The following is a 27698-nucleotide window of genomic DNA, read 5'->3' as shown; positions in this document are numbered from 1 at the left end:
ATGCTTTATTATATGGAGTGTTGTGTTATAAATGTATTTAAGATCTGGCCATTCATAGATCCTGATGTTACTCTAAACGAATCCTTATCCAAAATACTGTATCATGTAGTTACGAGAGTCTGTGAGTGGTCACGATTTCAGACTTTTCCAAGTGGATTTAAGATCTACGTTTGAAATAAGATCAATTACTTACATACGTTTGTTTCTTAAAATCTGAGCTTTAACACGAGCCCATCGTTTGAAGTTTAACCAAAAATATTAATGTAGAGTGAATTAGGGCCTTGCAGTGTGTATTATTATTTTAGACTATACATATACAAAAACTAAAACTATTTTAGGAACAAACATAATCTGTAATTATTTATTCTTTAACTTCCTCACATTATTTATCATTGAGATTTTTATCTCAATGAGTTTTTATCCTGCTTAAATCAAGGTTACTATTACTACTACTACTTTATTTTATTTTATTTTACTTTACTTCATTTTTCAGTAAGTTTGTGTTCTCTCTCTCTCTCTCTCTCTCTCTCTCTCTCTCTCTCTCGCTCTAACACACACACACACACACACACACACACACACACACACACACACTCTCGGTCCAACCTCAGTCTGGTTCAATCACATTAGCTCCTGTTCATGTGATGACTGTACAAAAGCAGAGAACACACACACATACAACCATACACACCACCACCACCACACACTCACACACTCACACTCGCTTACCAGGCTTCAGGTCCTGCTGATGACTTGAGAGGTAAGTCCAATAAAAATCAGAAATAAAAACAGATTTAATCCCAGCAGTTTGCTACAGAGCTCACACGTGTGTTACAGGTTTACATATTTAACATGAATAATAATATGTATTTATTGAATACTTATTTGTCATGCTTACTGCTGAAGCTTATTTATTCAACATGTTCACTACAATACACATTTTATTTACCCAATTTATCTGTAAGAGTGTAAAATAATATAGTGATAATTTTGGCAGAATGGCAGGATGATATTATATCACATTATTTGATATACAATAGTGTAAAATTGATGAATGAAATGAGCTTAAATTGCCGGATGTTTTTGAATATTTAACAATTTAAATCTATTTTGAAAGGATTAAACTGTAGCTAAAATAAATTTCAGATTAATTTATACATAAATGACTGATGAATATGAATGTGGCTGTTTTTTTAAATACATACACAATTGTTTGTACATTTTTAGTATATAGTATATGACAGATTAGCTCTAACGGCAATGAAAAGAAAATTAGTAACTTTAGGCATGAACCATTTTGAGTTCAAATGAGTTCTACCTCAATTATTTATTTACCTCATTTAATTTAATTTAATTTAATTTAATTTAATTTAATTTAATTTAATTTAATTTAATTTAATTCAATTCAATTCAACCAAGCAACCTCCTTAGAATCCATTTACAAAGAATTTTAAAATCTAACCAATTTGCAGCTTTGATAGTGCTATAATTGACCTGTGTGTACACAGACTGTCTGAACGCTAAAAAACCCTGCCGATGTGTCTGAGAAGGTCGGGAGTGGATATATAATCACAGTTTATCGTTTATTCAGCCGATTTTAGTCGAGTTTTGAGTTTGTAGTGAGAGAAAAGTTTCACTTAAGGCTCTGTGCAGCTGGAAAAGGCCACAGTGTGTATCTGGGTAAAAACCTAAACCTCAGGCTTTGGATTCCTAACTGAATCACACAGGTGTGTGTGTGTGCTGAAACCACACTGCATCATGTAAGAGACTGTCGGAAATACAACAAATGGTATCCAACGAATGGTAAATACCACTTCTTAATTTTGTAGCGCTGATTATAACAGAAATACTTCTGTTTAAAATCTGACTTAAATTTGACATTTGTGATTTTCACCACTTAATTCTTGACATGAGTCAAGTTAGATTTGGAAGATTTAGAATTTGACTTAGATTAAAAATGTGGATTTTAATATTTTTACTCTGATGCTCACACATAAATCATTTTTTTCATATTTAAATGAAGCTTTGAAAGCATGAGAGGAGTGATGACACTGCATTATGTAAGGAATAACACACTCGGTGTTGTGCTGTTATAAGGGAAAAAAAATCTATGACACAGAGGTGCAGTGAAGCAGATGTACTGTTGCCAACCTGAAGTTGATGATTTTCCTATAACAGCATGTCCCAAAGTGTTTATTCCTCATAAGGAGAAAAAATTCCTCTTTTTTTTTGTAATTAATAAGACAAAAATAATGCAGCTTGTTACTGAGAAACCACAAAGCATAAACTCCTCTGTCCTGAAGATGCTCGCGTGTCAGAAAACTTAAAGTTACAGCTTCATTTCCGACTGTTACAAAGCGCTGACACTGGAGACTCCTTCCATAAATGTTAAATAAACGTCTCCTTACAGAAAACCTCACCATATCGATGATTACACACGTTCTTTGTTAAATAACATATTTTTAAATCTGTTTATCATTAGTCGTAGATAATGTGGAGCATCCGCTGTATGAACCGTTACTATAGAAACGACTTGCACTACTGTCCGAGCTGCTGTTCTTGAAAATTAATCAACACCTTCTGACCAATCAGGATCCAGAATTCAACAGCGCTGTTAAACTCCAAATTTAATTTTCTAGAAGATGTTACATTTATATTTTTCTTATTACTCTCATGTCTTTATTTTTTGCCTTTTTGATTTGTCCTCTGATCCAAATAGTTCATTGTCTCCAGTCCTAAAGACTTCTGTTTTCAGACAATATCTGTGTCTGTGTGTAATCTTTCCAGTTTTATGTTCTCACAAATTCCCCAAGCACTGTATCCGTGCACTCTCAGCACTTTGCACCTTGTTGTGGATGTGACCAGCTACCTGATGACTAAATGTACAAGTAAATGTAAATGCAGTTAATTGAAGGTTAAATAAAGTATCCTGATGTAATTCGTGGCTGAGTGTGTGATTGTCACAGAAACAAAGCTGTTAGAAGAATAACTGTTAGCAATGAAACAATATCTCTGTCATCTGTGTTGTACTAAACATCCAACAGCCACATGGAAACTGTCACACACACACACACACACACACACACACACACACACACACACACACACACACACACCTGGCAAGCTAATCAAGATTTGGAGCAAAAAATGTCTGAAAGATGAATAAAGTGTTGTGTTTTTTTTCTAAGTCCGGAAACATGGCACGCTAACGCTCTGCTTTATTTCTTTTTTGTTCTAGACATCTGTTAGGTCTTTCCTCCTCGTGTCTCTTTAAGAAAAATGCCTCGCTCTTTTCTGGTCAAGAGCAAGAGGGCGGGGTCTCATTCGTCACGCTCCGCCCACTCCCACACCTACCACTCTGATGGACAGCTCGGAGCCTTGCACGGGTCCACCGGGAGCAGCTCACCTGTAGCACTAGAACTCAGCCCAAAAATGGCGTCAGCTCCCAGTTACCCCGCCTCTCACTGGGTTTCCATGGAAACCAGCCTGAACTCCGCCTCCCAGGCTGAGAACTGGGGCCTCTGGACAACAGGTAAACTACAGGATCTCTGATCATATGGTTTCTGATCACAGTGATAGATTGTCAGGGTTGCCAGATCTTCTTGGGTGGAGCTTTGATATTCTGATTCAGTTATTCATTAAGAATGATGGAATATCAGAGCTGAAGAAGGTTTAGCTGAGAGGATGAGAGGAGTGTAATAGAGGTGAGTCAGTACCACTGCTCCTGGCTGACGCCTCGCTGCCTGGCTGCATGTGTCCCTGCAGGTGAGCAGGCAGGTGAGAGTGAGCGCCCCCCGGTGTCCACCGCAGTGTGGTCTCCTTCCCTGAGCCACACGCTCAGCTCTCACAGGGAGCAGGAACTGGAGCGACTGGTGCAGGTGCTGCTGAGCCACAGACTGCAGGACAACTCCAACCCTCCGCTGTGCGAATGTCCACTCTGTGAGAAGGTGAGCCCATCTCTACACAACGCCACACAACTCTACACAATTCTACACAACTCTACACAACTCAACTCTACACAATGCCACACAACTCTACACAACTCTACACAATGCCACACAACTCTACACAACTCTGTACAACTCTGTACAACCCTGTACAACTCTGTACAACTCTGTACAACTCTGTACAACTCCACACAACTCTGCAAAACTTTACACAACTCTGTACAACTGCAAAACACTACAGAACGCTACACACCTCTACGGACCTCAACACAACTCTGTATAACTCTGTACAAATCTACACAATTGAACACAATTCTACACAGGACTGCGCAACTCTGTACAACTCTGCACAACACTATACAACTCAACACAATTCTTTACAACTCTACACAGTTCTACAAACTCTCCACAACACTATACAGCTCTACACAACTATACACCACACTACACAACTACACAACTCTGCACAACTCTATACAACTATGCACAGCTCTGAACAATTACACAATTGCACAGTTCTGCACAGCTCTAAACAGCTGCGAATCTTTACACAATTCTACACAATACATCACAGCTCTGCACAGCTCTACAGAATTCTACACAACTCTACACAACTCTCACAACTACAAAATACACAATTCTGCACAACTTTGCAGAATTCCACACACCTCCCCACAAATATGTTCAACTCCACAGAACTCTACACAACTCTAAACACCTCTGCACAACTCTGTACAACTCTTTATGCTTGTAACTCATGCTATGGAACTATTCAGAACATTTCAGCAAATTATAGAATTCTTATGAATTTCTCACAATTTTTTTTCTTTTATAACTTTTGAAACTGTTTGGAAAGTTTTCAGAATTCTTAAAAAGAATTAAAATGAAATTTAGAACTTTTCAGCAAATGTTAGAATTTTTTAAGAATTTTTAAAGACTTTTCAGAGTTCATTAGGACTTACTATTTTCGATCTTCTCCAAACCGTTGGTTGCAACACTCTAGAGCTGTTCAGAATTCATCAAAGCTTTTTGGATGCTTTCTCTGATCCTTTTTTAGAAATTCCACTGCCCACTTTTACAGCTCTGTAAAACCCCTTCAGTTTTAATGAAGAATTGTGTTTTGTGTGTTCTGCGTGTCTCAGGTGCTGTCGTCAGCTGTTGGTTTAGTGACTCACCTGCGCAGGTCTCACATAAACAGAGTCGCTGTTCCACTGACTGGGTCATGGAACATGCACACACACGGGCTCCGACCCCCAGCTGGCTGCTACGGCAGGGCGAAAGTAGGACAAACCTGTGTGTGTGTGTGTGTGTGTGTGTGTCTGTGTGTGTGTGTGTGTGTGTGTATGTTTTAGTCATATGATTTTAGGATTTTACAGAACTAGCAAGGTCTATTATTTTTATTTCAGATGCAATGTATACAGGTTAATAAACAACAATGTGTGTGTGTGTGTGTGTGTGTGTGTGTGTGTGTGACAGGAGCGCAGTTTTGTCTGTAAGGTGTGTGGGAAGGTGTTTAAACGCTCGTCGACTCTCTCCACTCACCTGCTGATCCACTCAGACACTCGGCCTTACCCCTGTCAATACTGCGGCAAGAGATTCCACCAGAAATCTGACATGAAGAAACACACCTTCATACACACTGGTGAGACACACACACACACACACACACATCTGGAGCTAGCTAATGGCTCTTCAAGTTAGCTAATGTCTCAGGCACACACTAATTTAGCTAGCTAATGTCTTCACTGAAAATTTGGTAACTATTTGCAGAGAAAATTGACTAGCTACCTTAGCTGCCTTAAATAAAGTTAATGAGTCTTCAAGTATTAAAGACAATACTGACACAAACTAACATTGCTAATGTTATCATAGTAAATAGACTAGCTAATTTGGCTAGCTAGAAAACCTAGCTTTATGATTGTTATGTAATCAAGACAGTACAGGCAAAAATTAAATTAGCTAGCTAATATTTCCACTGAAAATTGGCTAGCTAACTTAGCTAGTGATTCTTCTTAGTAATTCAGACTGAACCTATTCAAATTAATTTACACAATTCACAAATTTAATTAAGCTAACGATTCTTCAAGTATTCAAGACAACAGTGGCACAAACCAATGTAGCTAATGTTTCCACAGCAAAGTGGCTAATGAATTCAGCTAGCGATTCTTAATAATTCAGACTAAATGTAGCTAGCTCATGTTTGCAGGGGAAAAAATGGCTAGCTACCTTAGCTGTCTAGCTAATGATACATCAAGTATTCAAGACAGCACAGGCACAAGCTAACGCAGCTAATGTGTCCAATGAAAACTGGCTAGCCGTCTTAGCTAATGCTTCTTTGAGCACTATGAATGCACAAATTAATTCTAAAGAAAACTGCCTGGCTAACCTGGCTAGCTAGGAAACAGTTAATAATTCTCTAATTAGTCAAGATAATACAGACAGACAAAATGTACTGTAGCTAATGTTTCCACTGAAAATTAGTGATTCTTCAGCACTAGTGTGACTAATGAAAATTGGCTAGCTAACTTAGCTACTAGCAAACATAGCTATGCATTTTTTCTTAGCTAATAATAAATTCAATTCAAGCATAAGCACATTTAAGCTAAATGCATGCACTAGTTAATGTAGCTAACTAACGGCTAATGTTTGCAGAGGAAATTCGCTTGCTAACTTATCTAGTGATTTTTTTTTTTAGTAATTCAGACTGTAAATGAAAATTGCCTAGCTACCTAGCTGTCCATTTCCAATGTCCATTTCTGTGGTTACGTGTTAACGCAGTGAAATGAATGTTTTACACGGATACTGATACGAGGGCCTTTTCCTCTCATTCTTTTTGTCTCCGTCACTGGCAGGTGAGAAGCCCCACGTGTGTGTGGTGTGTGGGAAGGCGTTCAGTCAGAGCTCCAACCTGATCACTCACAGCCGGAAGCACAGCAGCTACAGACCTTTCCGCTGTCCGCACTGCCCGCTCGGCTTCCAGAGGAAACTGGACCTGCAGCGCCACCTCGAGACGCACTGCAGCAATAACAGCAGCACGGCCTACCAGAGCAGCCTGAGTTAGCGCTCACTGCTAAATACCCAAAACCGCAGTGTACAGAAAATGTATATTCGCCTAAAAATTATTGTCTTGAAATGCCCTTTTTTAAAACAGATGTGCTCTTAATGAATATGCAAATAAAAACAAAATGGTGAAAGTTTTTACCCTCTTATTCTAACCAATTTGTTCATGCCAATTCCCACCGACTAGCTATCACACAACAGCTAACAACACAGGCTTCCTCTGAGACACGTCAACCAACTACATCGTTTTGAACTGCAGCATCGCAGGGCAGCATAACACGCACAGAGAAAAGCGCTATCCTCCCTCTTCCACATACATTAGCTCACAGACACCACGATTGGCTAGTGTCTCTGTCACTCTGTCACAGGTGTTTTTGTTTTTTTTTTATTTATTTCTATTACAGTTGCCATAGAAACAGTCATAAATAAGATGGCTCTTTGGAAGTTTTTGTAAGACCGACAACAAGCTTAATTTAATAATAACAAGAAAAATGTTATTTTATAATTTAATAGATAAATAGAAAAAGAACAACACCTTGCACGGACAGATTTACTTTAATGTAGTCTCAGCAGTGAGGAACGAGAGAAACACATCAGTCACAGTCACGATATAAACACACACACACACACACACATACACAGATACATTAATAACTGTAGAGCACCGGTCATTAGTGTATAATTATTTAATCTAATAATTCTAATAATCTAAAATAATTAGTCTGAACTCAGTTTACCTGCCTGCACTGAAAAGCAGCTCAAGCAAAATCAACACTTTTTACATCTCTGCAAAAGGCCATAATGTAATAAGTAAGGAATAAAACATCTGAGGGGGTGTGCGGTAATAGGAAAAAAATCAGTGACAGGGTGGTGCAGGCTGACGTGAAGCTGAGTTACTGTTACTCCCCCATTGAAAGTTGATTTATTCTTCTTATATATAGCACAACCATTTTTTTAAATTAAAGGACAACATTTTTTTTATCCATTTATAGTTACGTTTAATGTTGAGGAATGTCCGCAAAACAAGTTAGTTCCTGTTCTCGCTTTCATTATAGCAGCTATAAACGGTTTTCTTAAAGTTTTTTAAAAAAAAAAAAACTTGTCATGTTACAAAGAAACTTGTAAAGTGTAAAGCATAAACTCTTCTGTCCTGAAGATATCGGAAAACTTAAAATTACAGCTTTACCTCTAACTGTTACAAAGCACTGACACTGGAGACTCCTTCCAATGTTCAATAACCGTCTCCTTACAGAAACCTTCACCGTGTCGACAATTACACACGTTTTGTAATCCACATAGAAGCAGTATTGTATCAGAGTAAGACATGTGATTTGCAGCTGCACTACTGTCAGAGCTGCTGTTATAGAAAAATAATCAACACCTTCTGACCAATCAGGATCCAGAATTCAACAGCACTGTAGTATAACTTGTATCACATAATGGGCAGGTCATTAAACTACATCTAAAGGTCAGCATCTGGCCCAGTGGTGCTGATTGAAGTGGTTTCAGTGTTTAATAAACAGCGGTTTCGAACATGGAGGCTCATTATTCAGTTTATAAAGTCCATGGCTCATGAAATTACAGTTTGTCATGATGCAGTCTGGAACCCAGCAAAGCACTCTCTCTCTCTCTCACACACACACACACACACATACAAACACATCTTCAGCCTCTTGTTCATGTTGTCCAGCCCCTGTAAAGTAACACATACGGTGAAGTATCATTAAATAGCAAACATAAATATACATGGCAGTTATTTCAAGATAAAAAAAGCAACATATGTTGCACATAAAACATTAACATGCTTGAGTTTAATGTGGATCTTGTGGACTGTACCACTGTGGTGGTCTGGAGTGCACCCACCTCTACACCGAGCTGGTGGTTTGTTCCAGCGGAGACATCGGGCTCCAGGAACTTGGAGTCTCCTGGAGACTGTTTCTACCTACAGTCACAGGTCTCCCTGGCAACAACACCACATGACATTCTTTTAAAAATTATTTTACACAGTGGCTTGCAATAAAGTATTCGACCTGGAACTGAAATGGACTTCACTGTGATTATAGGACATGAATCTACAGAAAATAGCCCATAATACTGAAGCGGGAGGAAAACAATATAGTTCTATAAATTATTTAAAAATAAAAAAAGGTAAAAGTTGTGAATGCATTGAAAAGTATTCACCCCCTCTTTGTTGCTCTCTTTACCTTAAACTAATCCCAGCATATTTCATTGGACAGCTGCATTCCTGAGAACATTCTTGCACTCGTTTCATTATATGAGATGATGGAGTGTGTGGTACCTGTGCAGGAGTAGATGCACCACAGCGCACCCATCAGGACGATACCCATCAGGAACGCAGCAATCACACTGATCAACACGGAGCTGGCAACTAAACACAAACACAAAGCACCTCAACTCCAGTGTGACTCCTGACACACAACACACATCAGTGTTATAATACACAAACAGTGTGTGTGTGTGTGTGTGTGTGTGTGTGTGTATGTATGTCTTTACCACCGCTGGATGAGCTGTGCCTGGACATCACTGTCTCTGTCACACGAGGCTTCTGAGCCAGTTTACCTTTAACACACACAAATATACAAATACACACACACACACACACACACACACACACACACACAGAGCATGAAAAAGATGTTAAAAGGGAAATTAAAGGCAAAAAATATTTTAATAAAATGCCTAAAAAAAACACTTGCAGAATAATATCAAATTATTCAACATAAATTAAGAAATGAATATTTAAATCAAACTTTATATTTATTTATTTAGTTAGTTAGTTAGTTAGTTAGTTATTGTAAGACTGTAATGCTGTAATGTTGAGCACTGACCAGCAGGAGGCGGCACCAGACTGGCCAGTGCATCAGGGAGATACGTGACCAACACGGGCCTGGACAAGTTCCTGTACTCACACTGAGAGAGAGAGAGAGAGAGAGAGAGAGAGAGGTATTATAGTTACAGTGAGAAAGAATGAAAGATGACACAGGGACATACATGTGTTAAAATCAGCTCTTTATCTATTTATCTGTTCATCCATCCATCCGTTTATTTTAGGTATGGAGGTTAAGATTAGGTGCATGTGTAGTCCTTGTTATCTGACATTTCTTTCTTTAAGATAATGAGCCAGATAATCGTAAGTTTCATATTTGTATTTTTTTATACTTTAATCAATATTTTGGTGTAAAATGTCACACATACATTCAGTCAGGTAGAACGTTATAATTCCAAGGTCTTGATGTAGTGTGTGTTATCTGTCAACTAACTTGTGTGTGTGTGTGTGTTACCTGTCGAGCTGCTGGTGTGTGTGTGGGAGCGGGTGTGTGTGTGTGTGAGCTTGTGTGTGTGTTTTACCTGTCGAGTTGCTGGTGTGTGTGTGGGAGCGGGGTGTGTGTGTGTGTGGGAGCTTGTGTGTATGTGTGTTACCTGTTGAGCTGCTGGTGTTTGTGTGGGAGTGTGTGTGTGTGTGTGTGTGTGTGTGTGTGTGGGAGCTTGTGTGTGTGTGTGGGGGTTTTACCTGTTGAGCTGCTGGTGTGTGTGTGTGTGTTACCTGTCGAGCTGCTGGTGTGTGTGTGGGAGCGGGTGGTGTGTGTGTGTGTGTGGGAGCTTGTGTGTATGTGTGTTACCTGTTGAGCTGCTGGTGTGTGTGTGGGAGTGTGTGTGTGTGTGTGTGTGTGTGTGGGAGCTTATCTGTGTGTCTGTGTGTGTGTGTGTGTGTGTGGGAGCTTGTGTGTGTGTGTGTTACCTGTCGAGCTGCTGGTGTGTGTGTGTGTGTGTGTGTGTGTGGGAGCTTGCGTGTGTGTGTGTGTATGTGGGAGCTTGTGTGTGTGTGTGTGGGTGTGTGTTACCTGTCGAGCTGCTGGTGTGTGTGTGGGAGCGGGTGGTGTGTGTGTGCAGTCTCTGTGTGTCTCAGTGGCGTCTCCACACAGCTGCAGGCTGCAGTGCAGGAACTGGATGGAGTTATTAAACACCGGCCGCAGAATGAAGCTGAACCTGAGCTGGACTGTCTTCTCTGTCCTCTCTGTCTGCTGTCCCACGTCCACTCCTCTGGACACCCTGTCTCTTGTTCCCTGTAAACCTTTGTCCCTCTGGTTGTCTGAGGAAAGTCTCCTCGTCCCAGTACCCTCTTCATCGTCCCTCGTTTTTGGAACAAGACGCGTCTCATTCTCTCCAGTATCCTGCTCTCTCTCAGGCTCATCTTCCTCTGGTCTTTCTTCATCACTACCCTCTCTTTCTCCCTCGTCGCTCTCTGCATCTCCGTCTCCATCCTCACCTGTGCGTTCTGTCTGTGTCTCCGTGTGCATGATGAAGGACGGGTCCGCGGGACAGAAGTCTCGAATGACAGGCCACCCGGTCTGAGCGCGAGGGTCCGATAGAGGAGAGAACACACACGACCGTATCTCCAACCTCTCACTGACCCCCACACTGCCTGAGATCTGAGACAGAGACACACAGACAGAGAGAGAGAGAGAGACAGAGAGACAGGGACATAAAGAGAGACAGAGATAGAGATAGAGAGAGAGACAGAGAGAGAACAGAGAGTGAGACAGAGATAGAGTGAGACAGAGACAGAGAAAGAAAGTGAGACAAAGAGAGACAGAGAGAGAGTGACAGAGACAGACAGAGATAAAGACAGAGATAGGGAGTGAGACAGAGAAAGAAAGTGAGACAGAGAGAGACAGAGAGAGACAATGTTAAATGTTTGGAGTGGACATGTTGTTTGTGACACGTCTAAAGGCCATGCTGTTTTTGTAACCTTGATAAACCCCAAAATAAACTCGGTATCATCACGTCTTCATATCATCATCATTCCTGATTATCATGAACACAGTGAGAAAAGAAAATGGCGGTGATACGGTGTGTGAAACTGACCTCGGCATACACTCGTCCATGAACCGTCACCACGCAGGGCCCCACTGCTCTCTGCTCAAACCTGTCTGTGGCAAACAGTCGCATGGAGAGCAGAGGACCGCCGTGTGGGACCGGCAGCCAGGGTGGACCGGAGGCGTGGCCGGAGGCGGGGACGGAGATGGGGCCACTCCCACTCCGCAGCATCCCCTGTGGCCTGGAGGACGAGCTCGGTGTAGACGCGCTGGCGAGAGTGGGCAGAGGAGCTATACATCTGAACTGAAACCAGAATAAACACACAGGTTTAACACAACATAGTGTGACGATTTTAATGTCTAAGTTTGGCACAGAGGCCACGCCCACACTCTGAGTGACAGACACACAGGCCACGCCCTTTCACTCACATGTATAACCAGCGGAGTTGACTCGTTGGCTGATTTCTCTTCTGTCTTTTCCTGCATGTTCAGTGAAGGATTAGACCTCCACAGCAATATCTGCACGAGAAAACACACACTGTTCAAAACCATTTACTCCAGAATATTCCAGAAAAGGTAAAGTTCATCCAGATATGAAACCTGCATGTAGTAACATCAACTGGTGTGTGAGGGTTGTGTACATTTAGGTTTTTTCTTTTACTGTGTTATTTAAATGATTGATCAAAATTATACTGTTTACAAATTCATTGTAATAATTTTTACTACAAACCTTAATCAGATTCATTGTTAATAATTAATCATTTATATATATATATATATATATATATATATATATATATATATATATATATATATATATATATATATATATATTTTTTTTTTTTTTCAATTAATAATTGTTTTTAGACAGCCTGTGATCCACACTAACATCTGCGAGTAGTAATTTAATGTAATTCTGACAGCCTGAGTAGCTACATAACCCCGCGTTATATATAAATGGTACAGTCCATCTTGTTCAGGACGCTGTAACCCGGACCACTTATGTGGAAGACACAGCGGGGGACGTCACAGCCTCTCACACACACACACACACACACACACACACACACACACGGTGACCCAGGTCACATATGTATTTCCTGGCAGATGCTCACTCTAAGTTTTATATGTGTCAGAAAATATCCGAGCCAGGTCGTGCTGTGGTCTGTCCGTACAGAAAGCGGGCCTCGTTCCAAACGTAATTATGCCATTATGAGACACTCAGCAGACAAAACCCAGTGGGCAGCTTTTCTTGGGCCACAGCAGTAATCACACACAAAAAAGGGAGGAGTGTGTTGTGTAAAAAAAGACATGGTCTCTGTGCCTCCTTGTCTGGAAGACTTTTAACATCACTACAAGCCCCATCACTTAAATATTGTAGGTGTTTGTGTTAAATTTGTTAACAGTCACTTTTTAAAAATAGCAATTTTCCCAGTACTTCTAAATAAAACTGTTTCAGGGAGTTCTGTGATGTCACAAAAAAAAAAAAAAAACCTCCACTGCTTTTGGACCAATCACGTCCAATATTCAAATGATGACAGCACGGTGTGCTACCTGGAAACGTTCAGCCACAGAACCTGTGTGCTAAGCTAGCTGGTGTATCGTTGTTATAGTGTATTTTAACAGAAAAAAACAGACTAAATCAAGGCTATGATACTGAAATGCCACTGAACTGCACGCTATTTAATTAGGTAACTATCTAAGCTAGCTAATTCAGTGAACGCTAGTGATGTAAGACTGTTACGGATGGCAGGAGGGTGTGGCACATTTACGCATATTCCTGAGTGGTGGAGGATACAGATGTAGAGATATTCCCACGTCATTTTAAAAAGTATAACTTATTGTAGCAATGTTTTATTATTCTACACGGATTATTTTTAATGGCGTAAAATTACACACAAGTGCACTTTAATGCTGCAACGAGTTCTCTTATTGATAATTACTGACATGGAGTGATGGGGTCATGAATATTCACACTCCTGTCTCTGTGTCTCTGTGTCTATTTCTCTCTCTCTATCAGTCTTTCACTCTATTTGTTTCCCTCTATGTGTCTCTATCTGTTTATTTGTCTCTCTCATATTCTGTCTCTGTTTCTGTCTCTCTTTTTCTGTATCTGTCTCTCTCCATCTCTTCGTCTGTCTCTGTTTTCTGTCTCTCTGTGTCTCTTTCTCTGTGTCCCTTTGTCTCTCTTTCTTTATTTCTCTTTCTCTGTGCCCCTCTCTGTCTCACTCTGCCTCACTATCTGTCTCTCCCTCTCTGTCTCTTCTTGGTTCTTTCTCTCTCTGTCTCTCACTCTCTCTCTCTTTGTCTCTCTGTGTCTTTCTCTGCCTGTCTCTCCCACTCTCACTCTGTCTCCCACTCTCACTCTCTCCGTCTGTCTTTCTCTCTGTTTCTCTCACCGTGTTTTTGTACTGCACTTCTCTGCCATGTTGTTCCATCTCTCCTTCAGTCCCACAGGAAATGACTGGAAACGCCAACAGGAAATGGCTCCCGTTGGACCGTGCTTGGCACGAAGGGTCCCTCAGGGTCACCGCTGAAACTGACAGAGCCAGAGCCTGTGTATGTGTGTTTGTGTGTGTGTGTGTGTGTGTGTGAGAGAGAGAGAGAAAAAAACAAGCCATGTTTGAGAACACACTGCTTTATCAATTCCTGATTACAGTGACGAAACAAACAATATGGACGTGCTAAAGATATACTGATAACTGTGTGTGTGTGTGTGTGTTAGTGTTTGACCTGTAAGGAGCTTTTATCCACAGAGACAGAGAGGCGTCCATCCACACACTGCACGCTGACGACCTTCCTGCTGCCCACACCATCGCTGACCTCACGAGACAGCCAGTGTCTCAGCCAAGTCTCCTCCACCTTCGCCTCCCTGACAGCCTGCACTGTGTGTGTGTGTGTGTGTGTGTGTGTGTGTGGAAAGCGATAGAGAATTTATTCTTAACTGCAAGGATATTAAACGTCAGTCAGTTTTGATTTCCTGCACCTCAAGTATAAGACTATAGTGCATAGGGTGTGATTTGAGACACAGCCTTTGCTACACCCTAAAATCCACGAGTCATTATTATATATTATTATTTCATTATTAACACTGTGCTGCATAAATGTCACTCTAAAATACAAACAAACAAAAAAAAACAGTCGGTCTCATAATCACTGCCTTTTCTTATATCTATGAAAAATCTGTTTATTTTTCTGTTTAAATGAACTAATCAAGGTCTTCAGCACTCGTTTATCTTCATAATATGGACTAGGAAGAGAAGTGTATGGTCTATCTTTTAAAAATATTTTCATATTGTTTTACATTAGCATGGAGTCTGTGAAGGACATCAGTGCATTTAATCAGATCAGGAACTTTATGATTTCAGACACGCGGAAGCCTTAAGGACAGTCTTGAGAAGTTAACATCTTGCAGTTTATCAGAAACACGAGAAACTGCATATTTCTTTGTTGTATTGACTTCAAGAGAGAAAAAAAACGAGGCTGGTGATGGAAGGACTGTTTATAGCTGCTATTCTGTATGTGATGGCAGGAAGTAACTTGTCTCGCAGACAGTCCACAGTATTTGGCACAACTGTTGGCATGTCACTGCGATATAAGAGGAATAAAACACTTCAGGACACGCTAGCAACAGTGATAAGAGTAACTCTGCTTCACATCAAGCCACATCACACAAATCAAAGGCTTCAGCGCAGCGCCCCTTTATCTTTATAACATGGACTACATTGTTTTACTTTGGCCTGGAGCCTGTGAAGGACATCAGTGCATTTAATCCGATCAGAAATTTCAGAAATTAAGAAAACACCAAACATTTTCACTCAGCTGAAGGTCATATTTGCTCACACTGTCCACTGTGTTTATTATACTGTCCTGTGAGCAGTGTGTGTGTGTGTGTGTGGAGCTGCAGAGTGTCTTACATGTGATCCTCACATTTCAACCCACTGTATCTGTGCACACGGATGGGACCTGATCCTGGATTTGATCTATATTTGAACTGGATTTCACCGGATTTGATGGATTTTATGTACAGTACAGTGCAAAAGTCTTAATGCACCCTATATATTTTTTAAGTACAAATTGTGTTATAGATGTTTATTTTATGACTTGTGCATTATCGAGTCAGTACAAAAACATTTTCTATTTCCAAGCATTATTTTTCCAACAAAAAATGAATTGTTACAGAAAAAATGTTTCAGTGTCAGTAAAGAAAGCAACGTATTACACAATAGACCAGAAAAAACATAATGAAGGCTGCTGGGTTTCGCTGCAAAAATAAGAAGCGAGTGTGAAAGTCAGAGTCTTTGGCTTATAGCTCATTTCCTTATAAAACTGCACACACTGTAAATGAGACTACTACTTTTTATGAAAGTAATGTTCACTTTGTTTAGTTTATTACTGTTTACTGCTCTTTATGGTATATTACTTATGCAGAAACATTTAATTACAATATTTCTGAAAGCATCTTTGCTTTACACCTTTTTTTTCCATGTGCCTAAGACTTCTGTACAGTACTGCATATATTATACATTGGGTAGCACTTTACATTAAGGTTTCTTAAATTGACATTATTTAGTGCATTAATTAACATGAACAAACCCTGAACTTCAGCATTATTACAACTTTTGTACAATGTAAGCGACACGTAGGATGCTGTGAGATGGCTTGGATTGGCTGGATGGTATATCTTAAATCTGATTGGCTGACTGACGATGTGGTGGATTGCAGTCAACTGTGTAAACTTGCAGCCAAGCGACGACAATAAAAAAAATTAAGAAAAGTGAGGAAGCAATGCAACAGTACACTCTCAGAAATAAAAGTACCAAGTGTATGTTTCCTTGTCGCTGATGTAGTACCATTAAGGTTCATCGTTTGCACTTTTAGTGTGTATCCTCTGCCTGTGCTTGTGGTGGACTTTTAAGTACCTTTTAGAGTTAGGCTTTAAAGGTTCAAGGTTCACATTTCAAGATGCAACTACAAAAGATTTAACTTGGATGGTACTACATCAGAGACAATCAGTGGTACAGTGTGGAACCTTTATTTCTGAGTGTGTACAGAGAATTATCATAAATCTCAAACTTCCCAAACTCACTTACACGAGCGTCCTTTCAGGTCAATTAAAGTGGGAGTTTCAGAAACAGTTTTGAGTTTCAAATTAAGAAAGATTAATATTAAGGATCGTTTCTCTGGGTAAGTTTTTTTTTTTTTTTTATATAAATAACTTACTCATAGTAGTCATGGCTTAGGCCATAGACACTGTCTTGTATGGGGAAATCCTGGAAAAAAAATTGATCAAACTAGCTAACTACGGCTAATGTTTGTTGTGTTTGAATTTAGACTTTGTAAGTATGACATCTGATGAGTATAGAAAAATATAATTTACATCATAAAAAGCTTTACTAGTCTAATTTAAGACTAGTAAGAGAAAGGTCATCAGTATTGGGTATCACGTGATACTCAGAGCATTGACCTCTGTATCATATCGACAATCAAATCAATCAGTGTGTCTCCATTTAAAATGCATTGGACAGTAAGGAGACATGGAACACAGCGGTAAATACAGACTGGCTAAGATTTTGGCCTTACCTGCCCCGCCCCCTTTTAGCTTGATCACAAGGCGATTGGCTAGATGAGCTTCTGTGTACGACATCACAGAGGGATAGCCATTCTGATTGGCCCAGGTGAGCAAGTCAGGGGTTGCAAGGAGGTCAGGGACGATGGTGCTGCTCATGGTGAGGTCGGGTTTGGGAGGATAAAGAGGCGTCACACTGTGAGACGACTGAGAGAGAGAGACGTGGAATCAAATGTCAGCTTAACAAAGTGTGGTTATTTTGATAGTAAAAGCAGTTCCATTGAAGGCAGAGACGTCTCACATGAACTGTGATGTGGCCACGGAGACCCGGAGTCACAAGAGCCCAGTTTACTGGAGCAGCACTGCTCAACACTAACACTACATTACACCACCCAGCATCAGCCACCGGGGGCAGCAGAGAGACAGACACCTCCACCTGTAACGACCTGAGAAGAGCGCAAGAAACAAAATATGAGACTACAGTTAGCATTCCCATGTTTGCCTGGCATATGAGGGTACTTGAGCAGCTGTAGATGTAATGGCTTATTTCACAATAGAGGTGTTCACTCAGGCACTGTAGGTTTTTTCTCTCCCGCTGGTTGGGAGATAGCTCATTGATAATCCAGTTTGTTTCACTTCTTCAAGGAAAAAGGGTTCACGCTATTGGCTCAGGTTTCACAAATTTTCAAGGGTTAAAATTCAGATACCCTCAATGCAAAGGAAAATTTACCAATTTCTTTTCAGATTGAAATAAACCAGCATTTTTCATTAGGCCAAATTTATACATGTCTTGAATACCATGTTTCAAGAGCTATAGCATTCCTCTACTAGGAGACTATGTACTAGAATATTCCCTATACTCACACTGGAAACATCTATGTGCTATTAATCGTTTTTCAAAGATGTGGCTCTGAAACACAGCACATATGAAAACCCAAAATGCACTCTCACACTCTCTTGTCCACTTTACAGGGTTACTCGTCATCTTTCTCATTAGATTGTTCAGGTGTGCTGCAAGGGTGGCAATTTGGGGAATGTATCTACATCACTAGCCTTCAAGTCCTAGAAATGACCCTACCTGTTTCTCCACCTCGTCTATCTGGGGCTGGATTTGTCCCTGACCTAGCTGGTAGCCCAAATAACTGGTTTCTTGTTTTGTATATCAAGGGTGATGCCTGTCTGATGGATTTTCCAAAGTACCTTAAGCAGATGCTCCATGTATGCTTACTGACTTACAGATAAGTGTGTCTTGTTAGTAGCTGGTGTCTGCAAATGTCATGTGTTATGTCTGTAATTGTCTGCTGCTGTGACAAAAAAAATCTATCTATCAATCTATCTATCTATCTATCTATTCTTTTGCTATGTGTGACTCTAGCTCTGTCCCCTTGATAAAACCTAAACAGATCCATTGTGACCCATTTTTGGAGCAAGTACTTCTGGACTGCTCTATGTAGTATCTGATTGATCTGTGGCCTCCATCTCCAGCATGGCAGGGATCTCCTCCTTCAGAGCTCTGACCAGCCTTACTGGTACCCTGTGACATGGTGGCATGGTGATTTAGTGGTTAGCACGTTTGCCTCATACCTCCAGGGTTGGGGGTTCACATTCCTACCTCTACCCTGTGTGCGCAGAGCTTGCATGTTCTCCCTGTGCTTCAGGGGTTTCCTCTGGGTACTCCGGTTTCCTCCCCCAGCCCCAAGACACATGTTGTAGACTGATTGGTATCTCTAAATTGTGAATGGGTGTGTGTGCGATTGGCATCCTGTCCCTGCCTTGTGCCCAGAGTTCCCTGTGTAGCGTAAGCAGTTCAGACAACGGATGGATAGATGAAATAAAGTGGTTCTTCGTGGTTGCTGCTGAAACAAGAGTGGAAAGTTGTCCAACACCATTTGCAGTTCTACTGATCTATTGTTCATCCTGATGGATGAGCAGTTCAGACTCTTCAGTTTCAGGGAGCTCATTTTCCAAACTTTGCCCCATCCTTAGCACAACTGGGAGATGGCATCAGCGAAAAGAGCTTCTGAGCTTGCATACTCTCTGTCATTTCATACTGGGCATTATTTATGAGTTCTCCACTACTGCATGTAGTGCGGTTAAAATTTCATAATTTCCATAACTACAGGAAAAAGACTGCCTGCGGCAAAGGGCTGACAGCATAAAGTATGACAATGTAGAGTTGGTGAGATGTTGGAAATAGATAAACAAATTTAAGAACACTCGAAGAACTGCATATTTTGTTCTATATTTACAAGCAGAAAAAGAAAAGAGAAATAAGACAGCTGGTATGTTCTGACATAGCAAGTTGTTCTGACATTTGACTGGGTCGACTTGTTTACATCCAACTTGGAATGAATCTTCCTGGACACGCCTCATTTGAAACAACCAATCAGAGGCTTGATTGCATAACATGTTCACCCAGAGAGTTTGCCCAACTGCCATGTGCATGTCTGTTTGCTTTGCGAATGTCATATTATTCATAGAAGACAGATGAACATCATTTCCACATGATGTATGCTAAGGCCATAAAGCGGCTGACCCACAGAGGGCAACTAGCTCATGGGTAGAAACTGAGTATGATTGAATAAGTTAAAAAAATTGGGATCGTATGTTCACTCCAGCTCACCCACAGAGTCCAGAGCCTGCAGACCACAGCTTGACGACGTGCACTTCCGGGTTGGAGAGTCTCTCTGAGGAAGTGCAGCCATTCACTTCCTGTTCCTGCAGCTTGGATGCCATGTAGTTATGAGAGAGGAAAAGAGACTGCAGGCGGCACACACTCGGCATGCTGAGATCTGAGGGTCAGGAAAATAGAAGTGGGACTACAAAACATGAAGACTGCACTAATTACACTGTGGATAAATATTAATGTACAAATATGTGTGTGTGTGTGTGTGTGTACCCTCCCCGAGGCGGAGGTAAACGCGGTTGGCACTGGCCGAGTGTGTAAGGGAGGAGATGGTTGCATGACGCTGAAGAGTCCAGCGCAGTAGAGCACGAGGTCGCCACGGCAATGAGGGTATGGCATGGACACGAGCCGACACACTCCCGTTCTCCAGTGTGGAGTTTGCTGAGACCTACAACACACACACGCACAAACACAAACAAACACTGACCATTCCTTCGTTTGGCTTTTTATAACTGGGGCAAAATTCATACAGCACACACACATGTGCACACACGCGCGCACACACACAAATACACACACAAAATAAAAGCACCTACCTGCACCAGCACGTGGAGATTCTCCGGCAGCCCCTCGCTCTCCAGAACCCAGTGCATGGCATGCTGGGAACTCAGTACAAGAATGACTGGGCGATGGACAGGATATGTGTAAGACAGTGGCCTCAGAACCACCGTCACCTAGAGAGAAAGAGAGAGAGATAGATAGATAGATAGATAGATAGATAGATAGATAGATAGATAGATAGACAGACAGACAGACAGACAGACAGACAGGTAATTGTACCAGTTTGTCAGTGCTGTGATTAGGTCTCGCCACAGAGATCACATGGGTCTCTTTAGCTCCGCCCTCTCTGGCAGCGCAGCCTGGCCCCGCCTCGAAGCGTTCGAGCTGAGCGTGAACAGGGTGCAGCACCCCTGCAGGAGAAACTCCGCACTGCAACGTCACTTCACCTGCTCACAGACAGAAGAATACATTTAATCCAAACCACAAATACTCATACACACATCAAGCTCAAACACACACACACACACTCACTCTCACACTAAACTCACACATGCTCACACCAAACTCACACTCACAGAGCAGCAGGCTTCATTCTGAGTGCGATCCAATACTCTACATAAGCTGGAGTGTGTGTGTTTGTGTGTGTGTGTGTGTGTGTGTGTACAGTGTATTTCCAACCCTGAGGTAACACACCTGCCTCTGCACTCAGACTGGGTGTGTTGATTCAGACTTCTAAGTCATTTCAACTCCATCTTTAAATGATTATTTCGAAATCCATTTCATCTTGGTGAGCTGGAGTGAAAGCTCTAGACTATTCTGTGGTGAAGGACTGAGAGCTCAGAGAGAAGCCTGGCGCTGGCTCAGACTCGGCACTCATACACACGTAGGTGTCTGTGGCACTGCCCGGTGAAATGCTAACCTATTCACACACACACTCTTTAACACACACTCCCGAGGTGTGCCTGGCTGCATCGTGCGTCTTTAACACCACACTCTCCTCTCCTGGCCTGATCTGTAAGATTTCTCGCTGAAATATACACAGCAAAACCTGTTGCTATAAGGTTAGGATCTACTCAATTTAAAATCAGATATTTAGTCTCTTTCATGAAAATACATACAAATGAAAAGAAAGACATGAAAAGAACAACAAAACAAAAGGTGCACTGACTTTCCAACAAGAAATTTACAAGAAATGATGTAAAGTGGGTGGAGCTCATCCAAAGTTGTATTCACGTAAATTTTACCCTCACCAATCACAAAGACTGCTTCCGTTTGTCCCTGAAAGACCTAGCAAGTGAAATTAAACTAAGCTAGCAAGATAATACTAAAATAGCAAGCAAAAGCTAAGCTACAGTGAAGACTGAACTAGCAAGAGAAAGTTAAGATAGTGAGCGAAGAGTAACCTACTGAGGGAGAGCTATACTAGTGAATAAAGGCTAAACTAATGAATGAATGCTAAGCTAGCATGTGTAGTATGTGAAGACTAAAATAGCAAGAGAAGGTTAAGACAGAAATTGAAGACTAAACTGGTGAATAAGGAATAAAATAGCAAGTGAAAGCTAAGCTAGCAAGTAAAAAATGAACTAGCAAGAGAAAGTTAAGACAGTAAATGAAGACTAAACTAGCGAGAGAATACTAAACTAGAGAGTGAAGACTAAACTATCAGGCGACTGCTAACTAACTGCAAACTAGCATGAAAATTTAAGATAGCAAGTGAAGACTAACAAGCAAAAGGGCTTAATAATCCTGATTCTCCCTGACTGTTCCTTTGTGTTTAGTCTGGCTTGAGTGCTGTAGCAGGCTAGTAGCCTCATCTCTAATGAGATGTCAATCAAGTGCTCATTAGAATATTAGGCCACGCCTAATCAGATCAGTCTAATTAGTGAGTTCACCTGGTGTATGATATTAGACAAACAGTTTTGTATTCTACTCCTCATAAAATACAGGACAATATAGCCTCAGTTTACTCACACACACACACACACACACACACACACACACAGACACACACACACACACACAATGCTCTTCTCCTGCTCTCCTGCCCCATACCTGCAGTTCCTGCCCTGAACAGAAGGAGACAGATTAGAGCCCACCCTGACTGCGACATCTTCTTCCCTTTTATCCAGAAGAGTTCAGCTTCAGGGGACTTCTGTTACATGCTGTCACACACACACACACACACACACACACAGAATAAGATTCAGACAGAGAGGGAGGACAAAGAGCAATTCATAACGAAATCTTACATTCCACAAAGTCAAGAAAGACAAAAAGCAACAACGCTGTCTGGAGTGTCCAGAGCAGGCCCTCCCTCCCTCTCACACACACACACACACAAACACACAAATGCATACACACACACACACACACACACACAGAATAATTAGACTACAGAATGAATATCTCATTTGTTTTTATGTTGTTCATAACGAAACTTTAAATTCCAAAAACACCACAAAACCCACCCCATGTGAATCAGCTGCAGTGTGTTTCAGTCTCCTGCGTCTCAGTGGGGCTCAGACGCTGATGTCTGATTAACCCGGCTTTCCACTGTGGGTCAAACCTGGGGCTTGATCTTAGACACAGGGTACTTGGTTCAATACAGGGTTCCAGGGCTCTGCTAGAGTAGTGTTAGGTTTCTTAGTTTCTCAGGATTCTCAGAAAAAGTTCCTGTACTGATGTCTCTGGATTAAAGTTTCTTGGCTAAAAATCTTGCACTAAAGTTCTTGTATTAAAGGTCATGGGATAAAGTTCTGGTACTAAATTTCACGGACTACAATTGCTGAGCTAGAGTTCCAGTACTATACTTCCTGGGCTGAAGCTTTGGTACTAAAACACCATACCAAAGTTCCTGTTATACAGATCCTCAACTAAAGCCCTGGTACTAAAGTTTCTGTTATAAAGATCCTCGGCTAAAGCCCTGGTACTAAAGTTCCTGTTATAAAGATCCTCAGCTAAAGCCCTGGTACTAAAGTTTCTGTTATACAGATCCTCAGCTAAAGCCCTGGTACTAAAGTTTCTGTTATACAGATCCTCAGCTAAAGCCCTGGTAGTAAAGTTTCTGTTATAAAGATCCTCAGCTAAAGTCCTGGTACTAAAGTTTCTGTTATAAAGATCCTCAGCTAAAGCCCTGGTACTAAGGTTTCTGTTATAAAGATCCTCAGCTAAAGCCCTGGTAGTAAAGTCTCTGTATTAAAGGTCCTAAGCTTAAGTTCTGGGCTACAATTCTGGTGCTGCAGTTCCTGGGAGAAATTCCCTGAGATAGAGCCCCGGTACGGAAATAAATGTACTAAATTCCTGGTGTAAAGATATTGGGCTAAAGATTCTGTATGTAGGTCCTTGGCCTGAGCTAATGCCACTGTACTAAAATCTTGCACTAAAGCCCCTGTACTGAAGTTCTAGGGCTATAGTTTCAGTACTACAGTTTCAGAGCTAAAGTCCCTGGAGTTCCTCTTGTAAAGATCTAGGAAATAAAGTTCCTGGGCTAAAATCCAAGTACTAAGTTCCCTTTAGTAAAGTTCTGGGCTAAAGTTCCTATACTGAAGTTCCTGTGTTAAGGTTCCTGTATTAAAGTCTCTGCAGTAAAGTCTCTGGTGTAAGATCCTTTACTAAGGTTCCTGTTGTAAAGACTCTGGAAATAAAGTTCCTGGGCTAAAATCCAAGTACTAAGTTCCCTTTAATAAAGATCCTGGGCTAAAGTTCCTATACTGAAGTTCCTGTGTTAAGGTTCCTGTATTAAAGTCTCTGCAGTAAAGTCTCTGGTGTAAGATCCTTTACTAAGGTTCCTGTTGTAAAGACTCTGGAAATAAAGTTCCTGGGCTAAAATCCAAGTACTAAGTTCCCTTTAGTAAAGTTCCTGTACTAAAGTTCCTGTACTAAAGTTCTTGTGTTAAGGTTCCTGTACTGAAGTCTCTGCAGTAAAGTCTCTGGTGTAGGATCCTTTACTAAGGTTAAAATCCCTGTCCTAAAGTCACTCTTCTTATGTCTTTGTACTAGAGTTCCTGTACTAAGCTCTCTGAGCTAACGTTCCTGGGATCGTCAGGTGGAAAGACTGATCTTATGGGACAGAGCTAAACTCCATCTGCAGAGTTACAGTGTTAATACTGCACTGCAGGAGACTTCACCAACACTGCTGAAAGTAAATAATCAGATCAGACCCTGGTCACAGTCTGCTATTCGTGGCACATAGGGGTGAAACATAATCACATCACAACCTGTTATCACACCGTCACTGTGGCGTGCTTCAGGAATTAAAAACCAGAATACACTGTTAAAGTCTTGTAGAGCACAGCATGTTATCATGGTACACCATTACAGCAGCACATCATCACATCCACAGGGTCATGAAGTAAACTGTAAAGCAGCTCTAACCTGGAAAACACCTTCCATGTTGTCCTGCATTTCAATATTATACACTATAGATAGGAAATGACCTGATAAGACTAATCATGTAGCTGAGCAAACAAGGCTTCCAGAGACACAGGACAATAAAGCATTACAAGAAGGCATCAAAACAACAACAAACAAAAACAAACAAACAACTGCAACACAAAACTAATAAAAAAAACTCCAAAATGTAATGAGTAGAGAAAACAGGCGCAGTGTAATAACTCAGAAACATGCCCAAAAGTCACACAAATTAATGACTGATAAAGACAGATGAGTATTCTGAGGAAATGCAGCTGTAAACCACTGAGTGTGACTTTATTAGCGGGTTATTAATAGCGCAGTTTCCATCATGTCTGCATCCAAAACCGCCAAAGTAGCGCCATGAAGTGAACTTTACAAAACAACACACTGCATTCATCATTCCACATGTTTATTCTCTTAAACAAGCTACAGCAGTTTCGGAGTTACTGTGTGTGTGTGTGTGTGTGTGTGTTGGATACACCCACCTGTGTCGATCGGTGGTCCCAAATGACATCACCGGCGCGCGAGGAATCAGCTTTAAGGGCTCCGTGCAGACGCCGCATATTTAAGTATGAGGACACATACACACACACACACACACACACACACTCTCTCTCTCTCACACACACACACACACACACTCACTCTCTCTCTCTCTCTCTCACACACACAGACACACACACACTCTCTCTCTCACACACACTCACACACACACACACACACACACTCTCTCGCTGACTCTGTGCACCCTCACACACCCTCTCAGTTCACTCTGAGACCCGGAGACACTGATCAAAGTAAAAAAAAAATATAAAAAATCATGTTTAGTGCGCAGTAGAGGAGAGAGAAAATCAGAGTGTATGGAGCTGAGAAAGATACAGAGAGGAAAAAGTTTATCTGGAAACGGAAAGGGGCGGGGCTTAACATGCAAGTAGGGGCGGAGTTTGAGGATGATTGACGGAATATAGATCAGGGGAGCTTAAACTTTAAACAAGGAGAACTTTCATACATTATATATATATATATATATATATATATATGTGTGTGTGTGTGTGTGTGTGTGTTCAGACACTTTTCATATTTACACACATAATATCTTTTGACTTTGCACAAATATACATAAACAAAGATATGTTTAAAAACTAAGCAATAGGGAAAAAAGCATTCGAACTTGACATTAGTACTTTGTTGCAAAGCTGTTGTTGGTGATTATGGCTGCGAGTCGTCTCCAGTCAGAAGCAGTTCGCTTTTTTGCAGCATTGTGCTTCAGTCTTAGCTCATTCCTCTCAGCAAATCATCTTCAGTTCCCCGAGGATACGAGGGTCCCTATAATGGACTCGCAGGTTCCTGCGAAAGTCCTCCATAAATCTGTTTATGGGATTTAAATCAGGAGACCTGATCTTAACTCTTGTTTTTTAGAAACCAGTCGTGAGTTATTTTGGCTGTGTGTTTGGGGTCGCTGTCTGGTTGAAACCTCCGTCTTCTCCCCAGCCTCAGTTTCTTGGCTGATGAGAATAAATTCTCCTCTGACATGTCCAGGTGCATCGCTCCATTCATTGGAGGTTTCTCTGGATGATGTTTAAAACCTCAGCAGAGAAGCAGCTCCATGTCATGATGCTGATGGTGTTCTTGGTGTTCTTGGGATCATACGCACAAACCTTCTTTCTCCAAACGTGACGAGCTGAATTATTTCATCTGACCAGAGTATATTGTTCCAAAAGAGTTCTGATTTGTCTAAATGCTTGCAGACGTGCATCTCTGGAGGAGTTTAGTGTGAGGTGGAGGACCAGAGATGATTGCGGTGCAGTTCATTGCATATTGTTCTCTGTGTAACTGTTGTTCCTGCTGCTTTCAGGTCGTCCTGCAACTCTTTTCATGTGATTGCTGCTTCTCTCTTACCTCCCTTATCATTAGTCTGAGAGCGAGGTGTGAAATCTTGCCTGGTTCACCTGTCCGGGGAAGACTATATCTGGTTCCCTGACCCTTGGACCTGCAAATTATTGAATTAATTGTATTGAGAGGGACAAGATCTTTGCTATGGCTCTGTAGCTTGTTCCATTCCAGCGCTGTTTAGTAATATAGTATATATTACAGTAATATAGTAATATCTGAGAACTTTAGGAAGATCCTTTACCTTTGACATGATTGCTACTTGTTGCATGAAATCTTCCCATCCAGTGGCAACTTGCAGTTTGCATGAGAACTTTTTTTTTTGCAGCATTTATATTTATGGAACTTTTACATGTACTTTTTTTGCTATCAATTTTTTAAACATATCTTTGTTTATGCTTATGAATATATACTGTTTTGTTCATATTTATAAGTACCAAGTCAAAAGGCATTATGTGTGTAAATATGAAGGGGATATATGCACTGAAAGGATATTAAATAACAAAAACAAAAGCATCTGGATATTAATTTCCCCTCACCGTATATCAGTCATGATCAACTCTTGATATAATATTCAGTTACTATGATTATTTAGATTTGTTATTAGTTATTATTTATGATATTATTTAGTTATTACAGTAAAAGTTCAGTTCAGTAACTTTGAAACGTATAAATAATAACATGTTCATCTTGTGTAATGATTATTTTATTTGCTATAAACAGTTTGCAGAATGATGTGACTGTGTATAATGAAATGTGGAGTGATAGACACTTTTTGCGCTAATGTGTCCCAT

The 27698-nt window shown here is 40.9% G+C and overlaps 2 protein-coding genes across 2 annotated transcripts; one reads left to right on the top strand and one right to left on the bottom strand.

Moving 5' to 3' along the window:
• Positions 1 to 639: 639 nt before the first annotated feature.
• On the top strand, positions 640 to 7145 carry LOC113534607 (zinc finger protein Gfi-1b). Its single transcript, XM_026927512.3, has 6 exons — positions 640 to 760; positions 3239 to 3532; positions 3766 to 3947; positions 5090 to 5227; positions 5424 to 5589; positions 6800 to 7145. The coding sequence occupies exons 2-6, from the start codon at positions 3280 to 3282 to the stop codon at positions 7006 to 7008; spliced, it is 948 nt and encodes a 315-aa protein (XP_026783313.1). The 5' UTR covers positions 640 to 760; positions 3239 to 3279; the 3' UTR covers positions 7009 to 7145.
• A 398-nt stretch (positions 7146 to 7543) lies between these two features.
• On the bottom strand, positions 7544 to 25884 carry engl (endoglin, like). Its single transcript, XM_026926997.3, has 18 exons — positions 25500 to 25884; positions 22654 to 22763; positions 20881 to 21047; positions 20637 to 20774; positions 20314 to 20488; positions 20038 to 20206; positions 17716 to 17860; positions 17429 to 17621; positions 14579 to 14730; positions 14245 to 14400; positions 12275 to 12364; positions 11895 to 12149; positions 10871 to 11458; positions 9857 to 9938; positions 9522 to 9587; positions 9307 to 9396; positions 8871 to 8967; positions 7544 to 8700 (listed from the first exon to the last, which is right to left on the bottom strand). The coding sequence occupies exons 2-17, from the start codon at positions 22709 to 22711 to the stop codon at positions 8873 to 8875; spliced, it is 2619 nt and encodes an 872-aa protein (XP_026782798.3). The 5' UTR covers positions 22712 to 22763; positions 25500 to 25884; the 3' UTR covers positions 7544 to 8700; positions 8871 to 8872.
• Between the last annotated feature and the right edge of the window lie 1814 nt (positions 25885 to 27698).

The sequence above is a fragment of the Pangasianodon hypophthalmus genome, chromosome 29 (assembly GCF_027358585.1).
Source record: "Pangasianodon hypophthalmus isolate fPanHyp1 chromosome 29, fPanHyp1.pri, whole genome shotgun sequence".
Taxonomy (NCBI): Eukaryota; Metazoa; Chordata; class Actinopteri; order Siluriformes; family Pangasiidae; genus Pangasianodon; species Pangasianodon hypophthalmus.
The sequence above is the reverse complement of the archived record's forward strand: the minus strand, read 5'-3'. Positions and strand labels throughout refer to the sequence as shown.

Coding starts and splice junctions, on each gene's coding strand:
- LOC113534607 (XM_026927512.3), top strand. CDS start 3,280: ATGCCTCGCTCTTTTCTGGTCAAGAGCAAGAGGGCGGGGTCTCATTCG. Junction 5,228..5,423: donor GCTGCTACGGCAGGGCGAAA/GTAGGACAAACC, acceptor TGTGTGTGACAG/GAGCGCAGTTTTGTCTGTAA. Junction 5,590..6,799: donor ACACACCTTCATACACACTG/GTGAGACACACA, acceptor CGTCACTGGCAG/GTGAGAAGCCCCACGTGTGT.
- engl (XM_026926997.3), bottom strand. CDS start 22,711: ATGTCGCAGTCAGGGTGGGCTCTAATCTGTCTCCTTCTGTTCAGGGCA. Junction 17,861..20,037: donor GCAGGCTCTGGACTCTGTGG/GTGAGCTGGAGT, acceptor CGCTCTTCTCAG/GTCGTTACAGGTGGAGGTGT. Junction 12,150..12,274: donor CAACTCCGCTGGTTATACAT/GTGAGTGAAAGG, acceptor TTCTGGTTTCAG/TTCAGATGTATAGCTCCTCT.